The sequence below is a fragment of the Carassius carassius genome, unplaced genomic scaffold (assembly GCF_963082965.1).
Source record: "Carassius carassius unplaced genomic scaffold, fCarCar2.1 SCAFFOLD_150, whole genome shotgun sequence".
Classification (NCBI taxonomy): Eukaryota; Metazoa; Chordata; class Actinopteri; order Cypriniformes; family Cyprinidae; genus Carassius; species Carassius carassius.
This window is the reverse complement of record NW_026775104.1, coordinates 32,501-50,000: the sequence shown is the minus strand read 5'-3', so window position 1 is coordinate 50,000 and position 17,500 is coordinate 32,501. Positions and strand designations below refer to the sequence as shown.

The 17,500-nt window shown below is 41.9% G+C and overlaps 2 protein-coding genes and 1 long non-coding RNA gene across 9 annotated transcripts in view; all 3 read left to right on the top strand.

Annotated features, from left to right (window-relative positions):
- The window catches only part of LOC132136709 (zinc finger and BTB domain-containing protein 7A-like), a 4,944-nt gene extending 2,912 nt beyond the window's left edge, over window positions 1-2,032 (top strand). The window contains exons 2-3 of the mRNA XM_059547290.1: window positions 1-157; window positions 841-2,032. The exon at window positions 1-157 is cut by the window's left edge and continues 276 nt beyond it. Of these exons, the coding sequence (XP_059403273.1) occupies window positions 1-157; window positions 841-1,288 (605 nt within the window). The 3' untranslated portion in view covers window positions 1,289-2,032. The remainder of the gene's footprint in view (window positions 158-840) is intronic.
- A 601-nt stretch (window positions 2,033-2,633) lies between these two features.
- LOC132136707 (uncharacterized) lies at window positions 2,634-3,642 on the top strand. The gene is made up of 2 exons (XR_009431539.1): window positions 2,634-2,733; window positions 2,834-3,642. It is a non-coding gene; the product is annotated as an uncharacterized LOC132136707 (long non-coding RNA).
- A 10,394-nt stretch (window positions 3,643-14,036) lies between these two features.
- LOC132136710 (KH homology domain-containing protein 4-like) overlaps window positions 14,037-17,500 on the top strand; it is a 10,859-nt gene continuing 7,395 nt past the window's right edge. For all 7 annotated transcript variants that reach the window (XR_009431542.1, XR_009431540.1, XR_009431541.1 and 4 more), the window contains exons 1-7: window positions 14,037-14,186; window positions 14,926-15,097; window positions 15,723-15,839; window positions 16,819-16,898; window positions 16,982-17,034; window positions 17,133-17,293; window positions 17,370-17,500. The exon at window positions 17,370-17,500 is cut by the window's right edge and continues 81 nt beyond it. Coding sequence is in view for 4 of the 7 variants with exons in the window: in XM_059547292.1 (XP_059403275.1) it covers window positions 14,158-14,186; window positions 14,926-15,097; window positions 15,723-15,839; window positions 16,819-16,898; window positions 16,982-17,034; window positions 17,133-17,293; window positions 17,370-17,500 (743 nt within the window). In the remaining 3 variants the exon portion in view is untranslated. The remainder of the gene's footprint in view (window positions 14,187-14,925; window positions 15,098-15,722; window positions 15,840-16,818; window positions 16,899-16,981; window positions 17,035-17,132; window positions 17,294-17,369) is intronic.

Here is a 17,500-nt window from a genome sequence, read left to right as displayed (position 1 = left end):
TGGCTGCAAACGGCAGGAAGAGGAAGTCTCAGACGCCTCAGCAGTGTCCCGTCTGTCAGAAGATCATCCACGGAGCGGGAAAGCTGCCTCGGCACATGAGAACACACACCGGAGAGAAACCGTTCCAGTGCTCGGCCTGCGGCGTCCGCTTCACACGGTACGCTCCCGTCTACACGAGTCTATTCCATCTGTGACCTGTGCTGGCAACACCAGTCTCTGTTTAAACACCTTCAGATGTATGATTTGTTGGAATCGGAGGAAGAATGACTGAGCTACACTCGAGAGAGAGTCAGTAAAATCAGCTTGAGAAGAAAATCAAGTTTTCTGAAGGTTCTGAAACAAAATCACAGAGCAGCGCTGCATCATTTCCTCCAGTTCTTTTCTGAATTATAATTACTGTATTGATAATCACAATATAGCTATTTTTTTGTATTTATACATCATCTTAAAGCTGAATAAATCATCTCTCCATTGATGTGTGGTTTGTTCGGAGGACAATGTTTGTCTGAGATACAACTATTTGAAAATCTGGAATCTGAGGGAGCAAAAACATCTAAATATTGAGAAAATCATCTTTAAAGTTGTTCAGATGAAGTTCTTAGCAATGCATATTACTAAACAAAAATTTTATTTTGATATACAGTATTTACGGTAGGACGTTTACTAAATAACTTCATGGAACATGATCTTTACTTAATATTCGAATTTTTTTTTGTCATAAAAGAGAAATGTATAATTGTGACTCATACAATGTATTGTTGTACACCTGTGGTAATAGTCCTCATGCGATAAAAGCTTATCTTGTCCATGTTAAAAGGAGTTCGTAATTTCTCGTTTCAGGAACGACAAGCTGAAGATCCACATGCGGAAGCACACGGGCGAGCGTCCGTACCCGTGTCCCAGCTGCCCCGCACGCTTCCTGCACTCCTACGACCTGAAGAACCATCTCTCGCTGCACAGCGGGGACCGGCCCTTCGAGTGTCCGCTCTGTCACAAGGCCTTCGCCCGCGAGGACCATCTGCAGCGCCACAGGAAGGGCCACAGCTGCCTGGAGCTCCGCCCACGCCGCCCCCCGGGCCCCCACCCCCCCGGGGCCTTCATCCAGATCCTGGAGGGCCACGGCGTCCCCGTCCCTCTGCTGCCAGGGGCCCGCCTGCCCTTCCCAGAGCTGCTGTGGCCGACGGGGAAAGCCCCGGAGGAACCGGAAGGAGGGAGTGCATCGGTCACACACCGAGTCTGGGAGGAGGACGAGGAGGAGCCGGACGCTGCAGGGGAGGAGGACGAGTGACCACTGTGTGTGTGTGTGTGTGTGTGTGTGTGTGTGTGTGTCCAGGTGAAAAACAGAGCACTTCCCTAATGAGCTCAAAGTGCTCTATTTTTCTACTTAACACAGTAAAAGTGATTATTTAGTACTTCTTAAAGAGAGAGTTCACCCTTAAACTAAATTCTGTCATTAATCACTCGTCCTCATGTCGTTCAGAACCCACAAGAGCTTCGTTCATCTTCAGAACACAAATGAAGTTTTCTGATGAACCCCAAGAGCTCTCTGACCCTTCATAGACAGCTGAGATCCTAACAGGGTGACTAATTAATGAATAAGTTTCATTTAAATTTTTGGGTGGACTGACTCTTTAAGAATAATTTTTAGTGTATTAAGTACAGAATCAGTGTGCAGAAACAGAGCTCATAATGGAAGTGCTCAGTCGTGTGGTCACATGGTGTTGTGGTTCTGGTGCTGGCGGAGCTCCTGGAGAACCATGCAGGGTTCTGTTCGTCGATCGGATTTGTTTATTGTTAATTATTGGCGGTTCACGCTCTGCAGCATTTGAACATGAACGAGTGCTTGAACAAACCTGATTTAAAACACACAACTGAATGAGAACGCAAACGAGAGATTGTCTGTCACCTACAGGCGAGTATCATGAAGGGGATTCTTTACTGTAGCTGCTCTGGAATTAGAGATTTTGAATTATTTTCAAATGAAAGAATTTACTTTCATACCAAAGATGATTGTTCAGTTTGGACTTGAGATATATTTTTCCAGCCTTTAAATGTTGTATTTCCTCTGTCGTCTGACCAGGTCTCAGTCCTCGTTCTGTGTGTAGGATGAGAAACAGATCAGGCAGATGTTTGGTCTTCCTTTACGTTTGGGAGGATGCACTCGAGAATTTTTTGAGAAGGGATCTAGTTTTCTTTAAGAAAGAAAAAGAAACGGCAGGATGGAGAGTTCTTTTGTATACTATTCTATTTATTTATTAATGGGTTTGATATTTATTGTGAGTTGAGGCGCTTGGGTTATATCATCTTCTCTTTGAGAAGAGTGAGAGGCAGATGACCGCCGGTCAGTGTGTCTCAGGTAGATGACCGCCGGTCAGTGTGTCTCAGGTAGTTGACCGCCGGTCAGTGTGTCTCAGGTAGATGACCGCCGGTCAGTGTGTCTCAGGTAGATGACCGCCGGTCAGTGTGTCTCAGGTAGTTGACCGCCGGTCAGTGTGTCTCAGGTAGTTGACCGCCGGTCAGTGTGTCTCAGGTAGATGACCGCCGGTCAGTGTGTCTCAGGTAGATGACCGCCGGTCAGTGTGTCTCAGGTAGTTGACCGCCGGTCAGTGTGTCTCAGGTAGATGACCGCCGGTCAGTGTGTCTCAGGTAGATGACCGCCGGTCAGTGTGTCTCAGGTAGTTGACCGCCGGTCAGTGTGTCTCAGGTAGATGACCGCCGGTCAGTGTGTCTCAGGTAGTTGACCGCCGGTCAGTGTGTTTCTGGTAGAGGTCAGTGTGTCTCAGGTAGTTGACCGCCGGTCAGTGTGTCTCAGGTAGAGGTCAGTGTGTCTCAGGTAGATGACCGCCGGTCAGTGTGTTTCTGGTAACATCACACTCAGGTGCTTTAAACACAAGCTTTGCACATGAGCTTCTGATGACCAGCACAGAAGAAGGACTCTTGCCTTCTTAGAACCAAATACATATCTCAGATATTTTTTAAAAGAAAAAATATATACTTGCATTATATGAAATATGAATCATTAATGATATTTGTAGCTTCCGCTTTAGCTGCCTTCATTCGCTGCAGGAGCTTTGTTCGATCTATAATCTCCAGGATCGATGGATTATGGGATGCACGCTGGGGTTTGGGTCTGGTGTATGTCACTGAACTTCTGACAGTAGGGAAACTACTCAAAGAGGGTTATTTGCACTAAAACGGATCTTTGTGTTGTGAAATGACTTGTTCATTATGAATGTAAATCCTCACTATTTTCTTTACATTTTAAATATTAAATACTTTACAAAAGTTATATATTTTGTTTGTTTTATGTAAAAGGTCAAGCTGCCTTAGTTTGTTTTATTTTTTTGTAACTATTCTCAGGAAATCTTGAGCCATGCACTAAGTGCATATGCAAATATTAATTTATTGTAAATATTTGTGCTTGGAAATATGAACGTCCTGTTGTTAAGTTTCTTTACATTTGTAGTGTTTATTGATTGCTGTTATTGAATCTGAGTTGTTTTATATCAAAAGCACAGTTTTGATTCTGTTTGGGGTGAAGGGACGAGGTTTAATCAGGGTTTATTTGTGTTCTTTCTCAGCAATGGCAAATACTTTTGCATATTGTACAAATAAAGAGCAAAATAAACAAAGATTTATGTATTAATAGACTGCTGGTCGTTTCATTTCATTCACGGTGCACGCGATTAATATTCACGACTGACGTCATGGTGCGCGCAATTAATATTCACGACTGACGTCACTGTGTGCGCGATTAATATTCACGACTGACGCCACTGTGTGCGCGATTAATATTCACGACTGACGTCACAGTGGGCGCGATAAATATTCACGACTGACGTTCATGACTGACATCATGGTGCGCGCGATTAATATTTACGACTGACGTCACTGTGTGCACAATTAATATTCACGACTGACGTTCACGACTGATGTCACTGTGCGCGTAATTTAATATTTATGACTGACGTCACTGTGCGTGCAATTAATATTTACGACTGACGCCATTGTGTGTGCAATTAATATTTACGACTGACGTCACTGTGCGCGCAATTAATATTTACGACTAACGTCACTGTGTGTGCAATATGTACGACTGACGTCACTGTGTGTGCAATTAATATTTACGACTAACGTCATTGTGTGTGCAATTAATATTTACGACTGACGTCACTGTGCGCGCAATTAATATTTACGACTAACGTCATTGTGTGTGCAATATGTACGACTGACGTCACTGTGTGTGCAATTAATATTTACGACTGACGTCACTGTGCGCGCAATTTAATATTTACGACTAACGTCACTGTGTGCAATATGTACGACTGACGTCACTGTGTGTGCAATATGTACGACTGACGTCACTGTGCGCGCAATTAATATTTATGACTGACGTCACTGTGCGCGCAATTAATATTTACGACTGACGTCACTGTGTGTGCAATTAATATGTACGACTGACGTCACTGTGCGCGCAATTAATATTTATGACTGACGTCACTGTGCGCGCAATTAATATTTACGACTGACGTCACTGTGCGCGCAATTAATATTTACGACTAACGTCATTGTGTGTGCAATATGTACGACTGACGTCACTGTGTGTGCAATTAATATTTACGACTGACGTCACTGTGCGCGCAATTTAATATTTACGACTAACGTCACTGTGTGCAATATGTACGACTGACGTCACTGTGTGTGCAAGATGTACGACTGACGTCACTGTGCGCGCAATTAATATTTATGACTGACGTCACTGTGCGCGCAATTAATATTTACGACTAACGTCACTGTGTGTGCAATATGTACGACTGACGTCACTGTGTGTGCAATTAATATTTACGACTAACGTCATTGTGTGTGCAATTAATATTTACGACTGACGTCACTGTGCGCGCAATTAATATTTACGACTAACGTCATTGTGTGTGCAATATGTACGACTGACGTCACTGTGTGTGCAATTAATATTTACGACTGACGTCACTGTGCGCGCAATTTAATATTTACGACTAACGTCACTGTGTGCAATATGTACGACTGACGTCACTGTGTGTGCAATATGTACGACTGACGTCACTGTGCGCACAATTAATATTTATGACTGACGTCACTGTGCGCGCAATTAATATTTACGACTGACGTCACTGTGTGTGCAATTAATATGTACGACTGACGTCACTGTGCGCGCAATTAATATTTATGACTGACGTCACTGTGCGCGCAATTAATATTTACGACTGACGTCACTGTGCGCGCAATTAATATTTACGACTAACGTCATTGTGTGTGCAATATGTACGACTGACGTCACTGTGTGTGCAATTAATATTTACGACTGACGTCACTGTGCGCGCAATTTAATATTTACGACTAACGTCACTGTGTGCAATATGTACGACTGACGTCACTGTGTGTGCAAGATGTACGACTGACGTCACTGTGCGCGCAATTAATATTTATGACTGACGTCACTGTGCGCGCAATTAATATTTATGACTGACGTCACTGTGCGCGCAATTTATATTTACGACTGACGTCACTGTGTGTGCAATTAATATTTACGACTGACGTCACTGTGCGCGCAATTAATATTTACGACTAACGTCACTGTGTGTGCAATTAATATTTACGACTAACCTCACTGTGCGCGCAATTAATATTTATGACTAACGTCACTGTGTGTGCAATTAATATTTACAACTGACGTCACTGTGCGCGCAATTAATATTTACGACTAACGTCACTGTGTGTGCAATTAATATGTACGACTGACGTCACTGTGTGTGCAATTAATATGTACGACTGCCGTCACTGTGCGCGCAATTAATATTTATGACTAACGTCACTGTGTGTGCAATTAATATGTACGACTGACGTCACTGTGTGCGCAATTAATATTTACGACTAACGTCACGGTGCGCGCAATTAATATTTATCACTAACGTCACTGTGTGTGCAATTAATATGTACGACTGACGTCACTGTGTGTGCAATTAATATGTACGACTGCCGACACTGTGCGCGCAATTAATATTTATGACTAACGTCACTGTGTGTGCAATTAATATGTACGACTGACGTCACTGTGCGCACAATTAATATTTACGACTAACGTCACTGTGTGTGCAATTAATATCTATGACTAACGTCACTCTGTGTGCAATATGTACGACTGACGTCACTGTGTGTGCAATTAATATGTACGACTGATGTCACTGTGCGCGCAATTAATATTTACGACTGACGTCACTGTGCGCGCAATTAATATTTATGACTAACGTCACTGTGTGTGCAATATGTACGACTGACATCACTGTGCGCGCAATTAAAATTTACGACTAACCTCACTGTGCGCGCAATTAATATTTATGACTAACGTCACTGTGTGTGCAATTAATATTTACAACTGACGTCACTGTGCGCGCAATTAATATTTACGACTAACGTCACTGTGTGTGCAATTAATATGTACGACTGACGTCACTGTGTGTGCAATTAATATGTACGACTGCCGTCACTGTGCGCGCAATTAATATTTATGACTAACGTCACTGTGTGTGCAATTAATATGTACGACTGCCGTCACTGTGCGCGCAATTAATATTTATGACTAACGTCACTGTGTGTGCAATTAATATTTACGACTGACGTCACTGTGCGCGCAATTAATATTTACGACTAACATCACTGTGTTCAATATGAACGACTGACGTCATTGTGTGTGCAATTAATATTTACGACTGACGTCACTGTGCGCGCAATTAAATATTTACGACTAACGTCACTGTGTGTGCAATATGTACGACTGACGTCACTGTGTGTGCAATATGTACGACTGACGTCACTGTGCGCGCAATTAATATTTATGACTGACGTCACTGTGCGCGCAATTAATATTTACGACTGACGTCACTGTGTGTGCAATTAATATGTACGACTGACATCACTGTGTGTGCAATTAATATTTACGACTGACGTCACTGTGCGCGCAATTAATATTTACGACTAACGTCACTGTGTGTGCAATATGTACGACTGACGTCACTGTGTGTGCAATTAATATTTACGACTAACCTCACTGTGCGCGCAATTAATATTTATGACTAACGTCACTGTGTGTGCAATTAATATTTACAACTGACGTCACTGTGCGCGCAATTAATATTTACGACTAACGTCACTGTGTGTGCAATTAATATGTACGACTGACGTCACTGTGTGTGCAATTAATATGTACGACTGCCGTCACTGTGCGCGCAATTAATATTTATGACTAATGTCACTGTGTGTGCAATTAATATGTACGACTGACGTCACGGTGCGCGCAATTAATATTTAGGACTAACGTCACGGTGCGCGCAATTAATATTTATCACTAACGTCACTGTGTGTGCAATTAATATGTACGACTGACGTCACTGTGTGTGCAATTAATATGTACGACTGCCGACACTGTGCGCGCAATTAATATTTATGACTAACGTCACTGTGTGTGCAATTAATATGTACGACTGACGTCACTGTGCGCACAATTAATATTTACGACTAACGTCACTGTGTGTGCAATTAATATCTATGACTAACGTCACTCTGTGTGCAATATGTATGACTGACGTCACTGTGTGTGCAATTAATATGTATGACTGATGTCACTGTGCGCGCAATTAATATTTACGACTGACGTCACTGTGCGCGCAATTAATATTTATTACTAACGTCACTGTGTGTGCAAAATGTACGACTGACATCACTGTGCGCGCAATTAATATTTACGACTAACCTCACTGTGCGCGCAATTAATATTTATGACTAACGTCACTGTGTGTGCAATTAATATTTACAACTGGCGTCACTGTGCGCGCAATTAATATTTACGACTAACGTCACTGTGTGTGCAATTAATATGTACGACTGACGTCACTGTGTGTGCAATTAATATGTACGACTGCCGTCACTGTGCGCGCAATTAATATTTATGACTAACGTCACTGTGTGTGCAATTAATATGTACGACTGACGTCACTGTGCGCGCAATTAATATTTACGACTAACGTCACGGTGCGCGCAATTAATATTTATCACTAACGTCACTGTGTGTGCAATTAATATGTACGACTGACGTCACTGTGTGTGCAATTAATTTGTACGACTGCCGACACTGTGCGCGCAATTAATATTTATGACTAACGTCACTGTGTGTGCAATTAATATGTACGACTGACGTCACTGTGCGCGCAATTAATATTTACGACTAACGTCACGGTGCGCGCAATTAATATTTATCACTAACGTCACTGTGTGTGCAATTAATATGTACGACTGACGTCACTGTGTGTGCAATTAATATGTACGACTGCCGACACTGTGCGCGCAATTAATATTTATGACTAACGTCACTGTGTGTGCAATTAATATGTACGACTGACGTCACTGTGCGCGCAATTAATATTTACGACTAACGTCACGGTGCGCGCAATTAATATTTATCACTAACGTCACTGTGTGTGCAATTAATATGTACGACTGACGTCACTGTGTGTGCAATTAATATGTACGACTGCCGACACTGTGCGCGCAATTAATATTTATGACTAACGTCACTGTGTGTGCAATTAATATTTACAACTGACGTCACTGTGCGCGCAATTAATATTTACGACTAACGTCACTGTGTGTGCAATTAATATGTACGACTGACGTCACTGTGTGTGCAATTAATATGTACGACTGCCGTCACTGTGCGCGCAATTAATATTTATGACTAACGTCACTGTGTGTGCAATTAATATGTACGACTGACGTCACTGTGCGCGCAATTAATATTTACGACTAACGTCACGGTGCGCGCAATTAACATTTATCACTAACGTCACTGTGTGTGCAATTAATATGTACGACTGACGTCACTGTGTGTGCAATTAATATGTACGACTGCCGACACTATGCGCGCAATTAATATTTATGACTAACGTCACTGTGTGTGCAATTAATATGTACGACTGACGTCACTGTGCGCACAATTAATATTTACGACTAACGTCACTGTGTGTGCAATTAATATGTACGACCGACGTCACTGTGTGTGCAATTAATATGTACGACTGACGTCACTGTGCGCGCAATTAATATTTACGACTAACGTCACGGTGCGCGCAATTAATATTTATCACTAACGTCACTGTGTGTGCAATTAATATGTACGACTGACGTCACTGTGTGTGCAATTAATATGTACGACTGCCGACACTGTGCGCGCAATTAATATTTATGACTAACGTCACTGTGTGTGCAATTAATATTTACAACTGACGTCACTGTGCGCGCAATTAATATTTACGACTAACGTCACTGTGTGTGCAATTAATATGTACGACTGACGTCACTGTGTGTGCAATTAATATGTACGACTGCCGTCACTGTGCGCGCAATTAATATTTATGACTAACGTCACTGTGTGTGCAATTAATATGTACGACTGACGTCACTGTGCGCGCAATTAATATTTACGACTAACGTCACGGTGCGCGCAATTAATATTTATCACTAACGTCACTGTGTGTGCAATTAATATGTACGACTGACATCACTGTGCGCGCAATTAATATTTACGACTAACCTCACTGTGCGCGCAATTAATATTTATGACTAACGTCACTGTGTGTGCAATTAATATTTACAACTGGCGTCACTGTGCGCGCAATTAATATTTACGACTAACGTCACTGTGTGTGCAATTAATATGTACGACTGACGTCACTGTGTGTGCAATTAATATGTACGACTGCCGTCACTGTGCGCGCAATTAATATTTATGACTAACGTCACTGTGTGTGCAATTAATATGTACGACTGACGTCACTGTGCGCGCAATTAATATTTACGACTAACGTCACGGTGCGCGCAATTAATATTTATCACTAACGTCACTGTGTGTGCAATTAATATGTACGACTGACGTCACTGTGTGTGCAATTAATTTGTACGACTGCCGACACTGTGCGCGCAATTAATATTTATGACTAACGTCACTGTGTGTGCAATTAATATGTACGACTGACGTCACTGTGCGCGCAATTAATATTTACGACTAACGTCACGGTGCGCGCAATTAATATTTATCACTAACGTCACTGTGTGTGCAATTAATATGTACGACTGACGTCACTGTGTGTGCAATTAATATGTACGACTGCCGACACTGTGCGCGCAATTAATATTTATGACTAACGTCACTGTGTGTGCAATTAATATGTACGACTGACGTCACTGTGCGCGCAATTAATATTTACGACTAACGTCACGGTGCGCGCAATTAATATTTATCACTAACGTCACTGTGTGTGCAATTAATATGTACGACTGACGTCACTGTGTGTGCAATTAATATGTACGACTGCCGACACTGTGCGCGCAATTAATATTTATGACTAACGTCACTGTGTGTGCAATTAATATTTACAACTGACGTCACTGTGCGCGCAATTAATATTTACGACTAACGTCACTGTGTGTGCAATTAATATGTACGACTGACGTCACTGTGTGTGCAATTAATATGTACGACTGCCGTCACTGTGCGCGCAATTAATATTTATGACTAACGTCACTGTGTGTGCAATTAATATGTACGACTGACGTCACTGTGCGCGCAATTAATATTTACGACTAACGTCACGGTGCGCGCAATTAATATTTATCACTAACGTCACTGTGTGTGCAATTAATATGTACGACTGACGTCACTGTGTGTGCAATTAATATGTACGACTGCCGACACTATGCGCGCAATTAATATTTATGACTAACGTCACTGTGTGTGCAATTAATATGTACGACTGACGTCACTGTGCGCACAATTAATATTTACGACTAACGTCACTGTGTGTGCAATTAATATGTACGACTGACGTCACTGTGTGTGCAATTAATATGTACGACTGACGTCACTGTGCGCGCAATTAATATTTACGACTAACGTCACGGTGCGCGCAATTAATATTTATCACTAACGTCACTGTGTGTGCAATTAATATGTACGACTGACGTCACTGTGTGTGCAATTAATATGTACGACTGCCGACACTGTGCGCGCAATTAATATTTATGACTAACGTCACTGTGTGTGCAATTAATATTTACAACTGACGTCACTGTGCGCGCAATTAATATTTACGACTAACGTCACTGTGTGTGCAATTAATATGTACGACTGACGTCACTGTGTGTGCAATTAATATGTACGACTGCCGTCACTGTGCGCGCAATTAATATTTATGACTAACGTCACTGTGTGTGCAATTAATATGTACGACTGACGTCACTGTGCGCGCAATTAATATTTACGACTAACGTCACGGTGCGCGCAATTAATATTTATCACTAACGTCACTGTGTGTGCAATTAATATGTACGACTGACGTCACTGTGTGTGCAATTAATATGTACGACTGCCGACACTGTGCGCGCAATTAATATTTATGACTAACGTCACTGTGTGTGCAATTAATATGTACGACTGACGTCACTGTGCGCACAATTAATATTTACGACTAACGTCACTGTGTGTGCAATTAATATCTATTACTAACGTCACTCTGTGTGCAATATGTACGACTAACGTCACTGTGTGTGCAATTAATATGTACGACTGATGTCACTGTGCGCGCAATTAATATTTACGACTGACGTCACTGTGCGCGCAATTAATATTTATGACTAACGTCACTGTGTGTGCAATATGTACGACGGACATCACTGTGCGCGCAATTAATATTTACGACTAACCTCACTGTGCGCGCAATTAATATTTATGACTAACGTCACTGTGTGTGCAATTAATATTTACAACTGACGTCACTGTGCGCGCAATTAATATTTACGACTAACGTCACTGTGTGTGCAATTAATATGTACGACTGACGTCACAGTGTGAGCAATTAATATGTACGACTGCCGTCACTGTGCGCGCAATTAATATTTATGACTAACGTCACTGTGTGTGCAATTAATATGTACGACTGACGTCACTGTGCGCGCAATTAATATTTACGACTAACGTCACGGTGCGCGCAATTAATATTTATCACTAACGTCACTGTGTGTGCAATTAATATGTACGACTGACGTCACTGTGTGTGCAATTAATATGTACGACTGCCGACACTGTGCGCGCAATTAATATTTATGACTAACGTCACTGTGTGTGCAATTAATATGTACGACTGACGTCACTGTGCGCGCAATTAATATTTACGACTAACGCCACGGTGCGCGCAATTAATATTTATCACTAACGTCACTGTGTGTGCAATTAATATGTACGACTGACGTCACTGTGTGTGCAATTAATATGTACGACTGCCGACACTGTACGCGCAATTAATATTTATGACTAACGTCACTGTGTGTGCAATTAATATGTACGACTGACGTCACTGTGCGCGCAATTAATATTTACGACTAACATCACGGTGCGCGCAATTAATATTTACCACTAACGTCACTGTGTGTGCAATTAATATGTACGACTGACGTCACTGTGTGTGCAATTAATATGTACGACTGCCGACACTGTGCGCGCAATTAATATTTATGACTAACGTCACTGTGTGTGCAATTAATATGTACGACTAACCTCACTGTGCGCGCAATTAATATTTATGACTAACGTCACTGTGTGTCCAATTAATATTTACAACTGACGTCACTGTGCGCGCAATTAATATTTACGACTAACGTCACTGTGTGTGCAATTAATATGTACGACTGACGTCACTGTGTGTGCAATTAATATGTACGACTGCCGTCACTGTGCGCGCAATTAATATTTATGACTAACGTCACTGTGTGTGCAATTAATATGTACGACTGACGTCACTGTGCGCGCAATTAATATTTACGACTAACGTCACGGTGCGCGCAATTAATATTTATCACTAACGTCACTGTGTGTGCAATTAATATGTACGACTGACGTCACTGTGTGTGCAATTAATATGTACGACTGCCGACACTGTGCGCGCAATTAATATTTATGACTAACGTCACTGTGTGTGCAATTAATATGTACGACTGACGTCACTGTGCGCGCAATTAATATTTACGACTAACGTCACGGTGCGCGCAATTAATATTTATCACTAACGTCACTGTGTGTGCAATTAATATGTACGACTGACGTCACTGTGTGTGCAATTATTATGTACGACTGCCGACACTGTGCGCGCAATTAATTTTTATGACTAACGTCACTGTGTGTGCAATTAATATGTACGACTGCCGACACTGTGCGCGCAATTAATATTTATGACTAACGTCACTGTGTGTGCAATTTATATTTACGACTGATGTCACTGTGCGCGCAATTAATATTTACGACTAACGTCACTGTGTGTGCAATTAATATGTACGACTGATGTCACTGTGCGCGCAATTTATATTTATGACTAACGTCACTGTGTGCAATTAATATGTACGACTGACGTCACTGTGCGCGCAATTAATATTTACGACTAACGTCACTGTGTGTGCAATTAATATTTATGACTAATGTCACTGTGTGTGCAATTAATATGTTCGACTGACGTCGCTGTGTGTGCAATTAATATGTACAACTGACGTCTCTGCGCGCAATTAATATTTACGACTAACGTCACTGTGTGTGCAATTAATATGTACAACCTATGCAGAGCCTATATTCCATAATAACCTACAATAGAGCGATACTGCTTAATAAAATAATCTAAAAGGACACACATTAATGAAGTATTTTAAGTCGAGCCTGTAATCATGTCTCATATATCTGTGTGCTGTGTTCCATCTGATGCAGAAACATCGAAACATCTGATAATTAATCTAAACACTTTATAAAGATTTAATTAAACTTCAGTTAACATTGTCGAAGTACAGTTAGGACTACAGTAATAATACACATGAAAATATAAAACACACACACAAAACAAAAATATGAATACAAAATACACAGAAAATCAAGGCGCATTTGATGACGTTTGTCTTCAGATTCTGCGCATGCGCGACGGTGGCGGAAGTGACGCAGTTTGCTGTGTTTCCTTTGGCTGGTCCGTCTGTTGGAGCGTCAGAAGCGGATCGGTTCGGTTCTTCGCAATCAGAAGCATAAACTCCACGCATAAGATGTCGTTCGGTGTCCCGCACAGCGGCGGGTGAGTTAAGTGTGTGATCGGTCGCGCTCTGCGGCGGGAAACGCTTCTGACGCGCCGGTAATGGCGGGCGTTACATAACAACATCAAGAAGACGAACAGAACCAGAAACAGCGATATAATCACAAATCAGATCAGCACAGCTCACATAAACCGAGTCCGATACCGGGAGAACTGTAGACATATCGTCCCATGTATATATATCTATATATATACATCTATATAATGATGTCTCTAGAAGCGTGTCTGAGACTCAGTTCTTCTGGATTGAGTCTGTCTCAGTGTGTTCTGTTCCTTCGTGTGACTCCAGACAGACTGAAGATGATCAGATTACACACATCACTGCATTATTGCTATTAATAATCAATATTTCACACTTGACACACTACAAAAGATGGAAATAACTGACTGAACCATGTTTAGCTGCTGATAATACTAGTGTTTTAAGAGATTAGCACAGTACTGTACACACAAACACATTTAAGTGTTTCCTCTTTGTATTTGTGGTCAGTGTCTTGGAATATTTAATGTCAGATATATCTGGTTTATTGTTTTAAACTCTTTATGAATCTGTCAGTGTTTCACAAATCAGTGTTCATCTGTCACTGATGATGATGTTGTTGTTTGGTTCTGGAATGATGATGATTTACAGCTAACAAACTCTGTTAGAATGTGTTGATCGGACTGATGATGATGAAGGTTGGTGTGTGTGTGTGTGTGTGTGTGTGTGTGTGTGTGTCAGCCGGCGCAGTAAATGGGATCAGGCCGGTCCGGTGTCCGGAGACGATGGAGGCTCTGCTCCGACCGGAGCTCTGGACGCTGCTGCCGCCGTCGCTGCCAAGATCAACGCCATGCTGGTGGCCAAAGGAAAACTCAAACCGTCTCAGATCAGCAGCACTGCTCCCGCTGAGAAAGTCAGTCTGACACACACACACACTCACACACTCACACACAGACACAGACACACACACACACACTCACACACGTTTGTTTTTGTGTAAAGTGTGTTCATCCCATAGGTGTAATGGTTTTTATACTGTACAAACTGTATATTCTATGGCCCTACACCAACCCTACACCTAACCCTAACCCTCACAGGAAACTGTGCATTTTTACTTTCTCAAAAAAACTCATTCTGTATGATTTATAAGCGTTTTGAAAAATGGGGTCATGGGTTATGTCCTCATAAGTCACCCTCTCCTTGTAATACCTGTGTCATACCCATGTCATTATACAGAGTTGTGTCCTGATATGACACAAAAACAAGAGCACTCACACACACACTCACACACTCACACACACACACACACACACACACACACACACACACACTGACAATACTGTGAAACTTTGCTTTGTTTCTGCATATAGTCTGTGTTTTTACAATATTATATTTTTCTTGTTTTCAGCTGATCATTGTTTCTCACAGTATCATATCATCAGAGTCCGTCTTTGACGCACATCATGGTTCATTTTATATCATCGATGTTCTGATTAGGATTGTCTGACACTGAGGGGTGTGTGTGTGTGTGTGTGTAGGTGGCAGGTGTTGGTGGTAATAAGGTGAAAGATGATCTGGTGGTGGCCGAGGTGGAGATAAATGACGTCCCGCTGACCTGTCGAAATCTGCTGACCCGCGGACAGACTCAGGACGAGGTCAGACCTGTGTGTGTGTGTGTGTGTGTGTGTGTGTGTGCGTGTGTGTGTTCTGCCCTGTGTGTGAAGATGGTTTTTCTCTTGGGATGTGCTAGTATCAAGTTTTCCTGTTAAGAATTAATTGCTAATGTTTTTATCACGATATTATCACAATATTGAAAATGTTACAATAAAGAGTTGTCGTAATACAGTATTAGAGGTTTAATAACTCTTTTCTTATAACAAAAAGAACTGAACATTTAAATAGGCCTGGAATAAAGCAATACACAAAGAAATGCTTAAAGTTAAAGATTTTACACAGATTAAAGTGCAGAAGAGTTATAAAGACCAGAAGGTATCACTTTACAATAAGATCTCATGAATTAATTTTAGTTAAAACTTTAATAATCACAATGCTACATTTGCTACATTTTTGTTAAAAATCATGTTTGCTCCTTTAATAACACAGCTGCATTTTTTTATTTTGACAATGTTTTGTTAAATATTGTGATTATCTAAGATATCTACTGAATGTTTAGAAGATTTTTTCCATGTCAGTTTATTCTAGACTAACTAATGTATTAACTAACGAATGAAGCGCTAATGTAAAGTGTGAACGAGCACTAATTAAAACACTCACACAATATCTAGGGCACGCTGTAGTCCAGAAAATGAATAAAGTCTGAAAACAAATAGCGTAATAAGTGTGAATATTTCAGTACTTGGCTCTGTGATGAAGAGCGGAGACAGAAACCTGAATGCTGTTGAAATCCTTTAAACCGTTTCAGAAGCCGAGCGTAGCAGCTTGTGTTTCTGCTGTTTTCATCAGCGCTGGTGTGTTCTGACCAGTGCATGGGGAATATCCTTCAAATGATTCAAAATTGAGCATAATCTGTAACAAATAATCATTCCCACTGGTTTAAAGTGCCCACAGTAATCATCCTTCATCATGGTGATATAATGCGTAACTGATGGCAGCAGATGTGTGTCCTGTTCCCAGATCAGCAGAGTGAGCGGCGCTGCGGTGTCCACCAGAGGACGCTTCATGACCACAGAGGAGAAGAGCAAAGCACTGCCCAGGTCTGTTTCTGCTGGTTAGTCTGACAGTAAATGCTCTGTGATGATTATAAATGTTAATGCATCACTCTCCGATGTTTCTGCAGTGACCGTCCACTCTATCTGCACGTCCAGGGACAAACCAGAGACTTAGTGGACAGTGAGTGATGTGACCGACACATCAGTTCATCCTGCGTGCGTGCGTGTGTGTGTGTCAGTGTGTGCTTAACATTCCTCTCTGTGTGTGTGTGTGTGTAGAGGCTGTTAACCGGATCAAGGAGATCATTACTAACGGTGTAGTGAAGGCTGCCACTAACTCCAGCTACAGCGGAGCAACAGTCACCGTTTACCAGCAGCCTGGACCCGCTCCTGTACCCACAATCCCCTCCGCTGCTCACAAACCACACTATCCAGGAGGAGTGAGTACACACACACACACACACACACCTGTGTCTCATCTTCACTCCATCCTAACTAACCGTGTGTGTGTGTCAGATGCATTACGTGCAGGACAAGCTGTTTGTGGGTCTGGATCAGGCCGTGCAGGGCTTCTGTGTGAAGGAGCGTGTCGAGGGGCCCGGCTGCTCGTACCTGCAGCACATTCAGGCAGAAACCGGGGCCAAAGT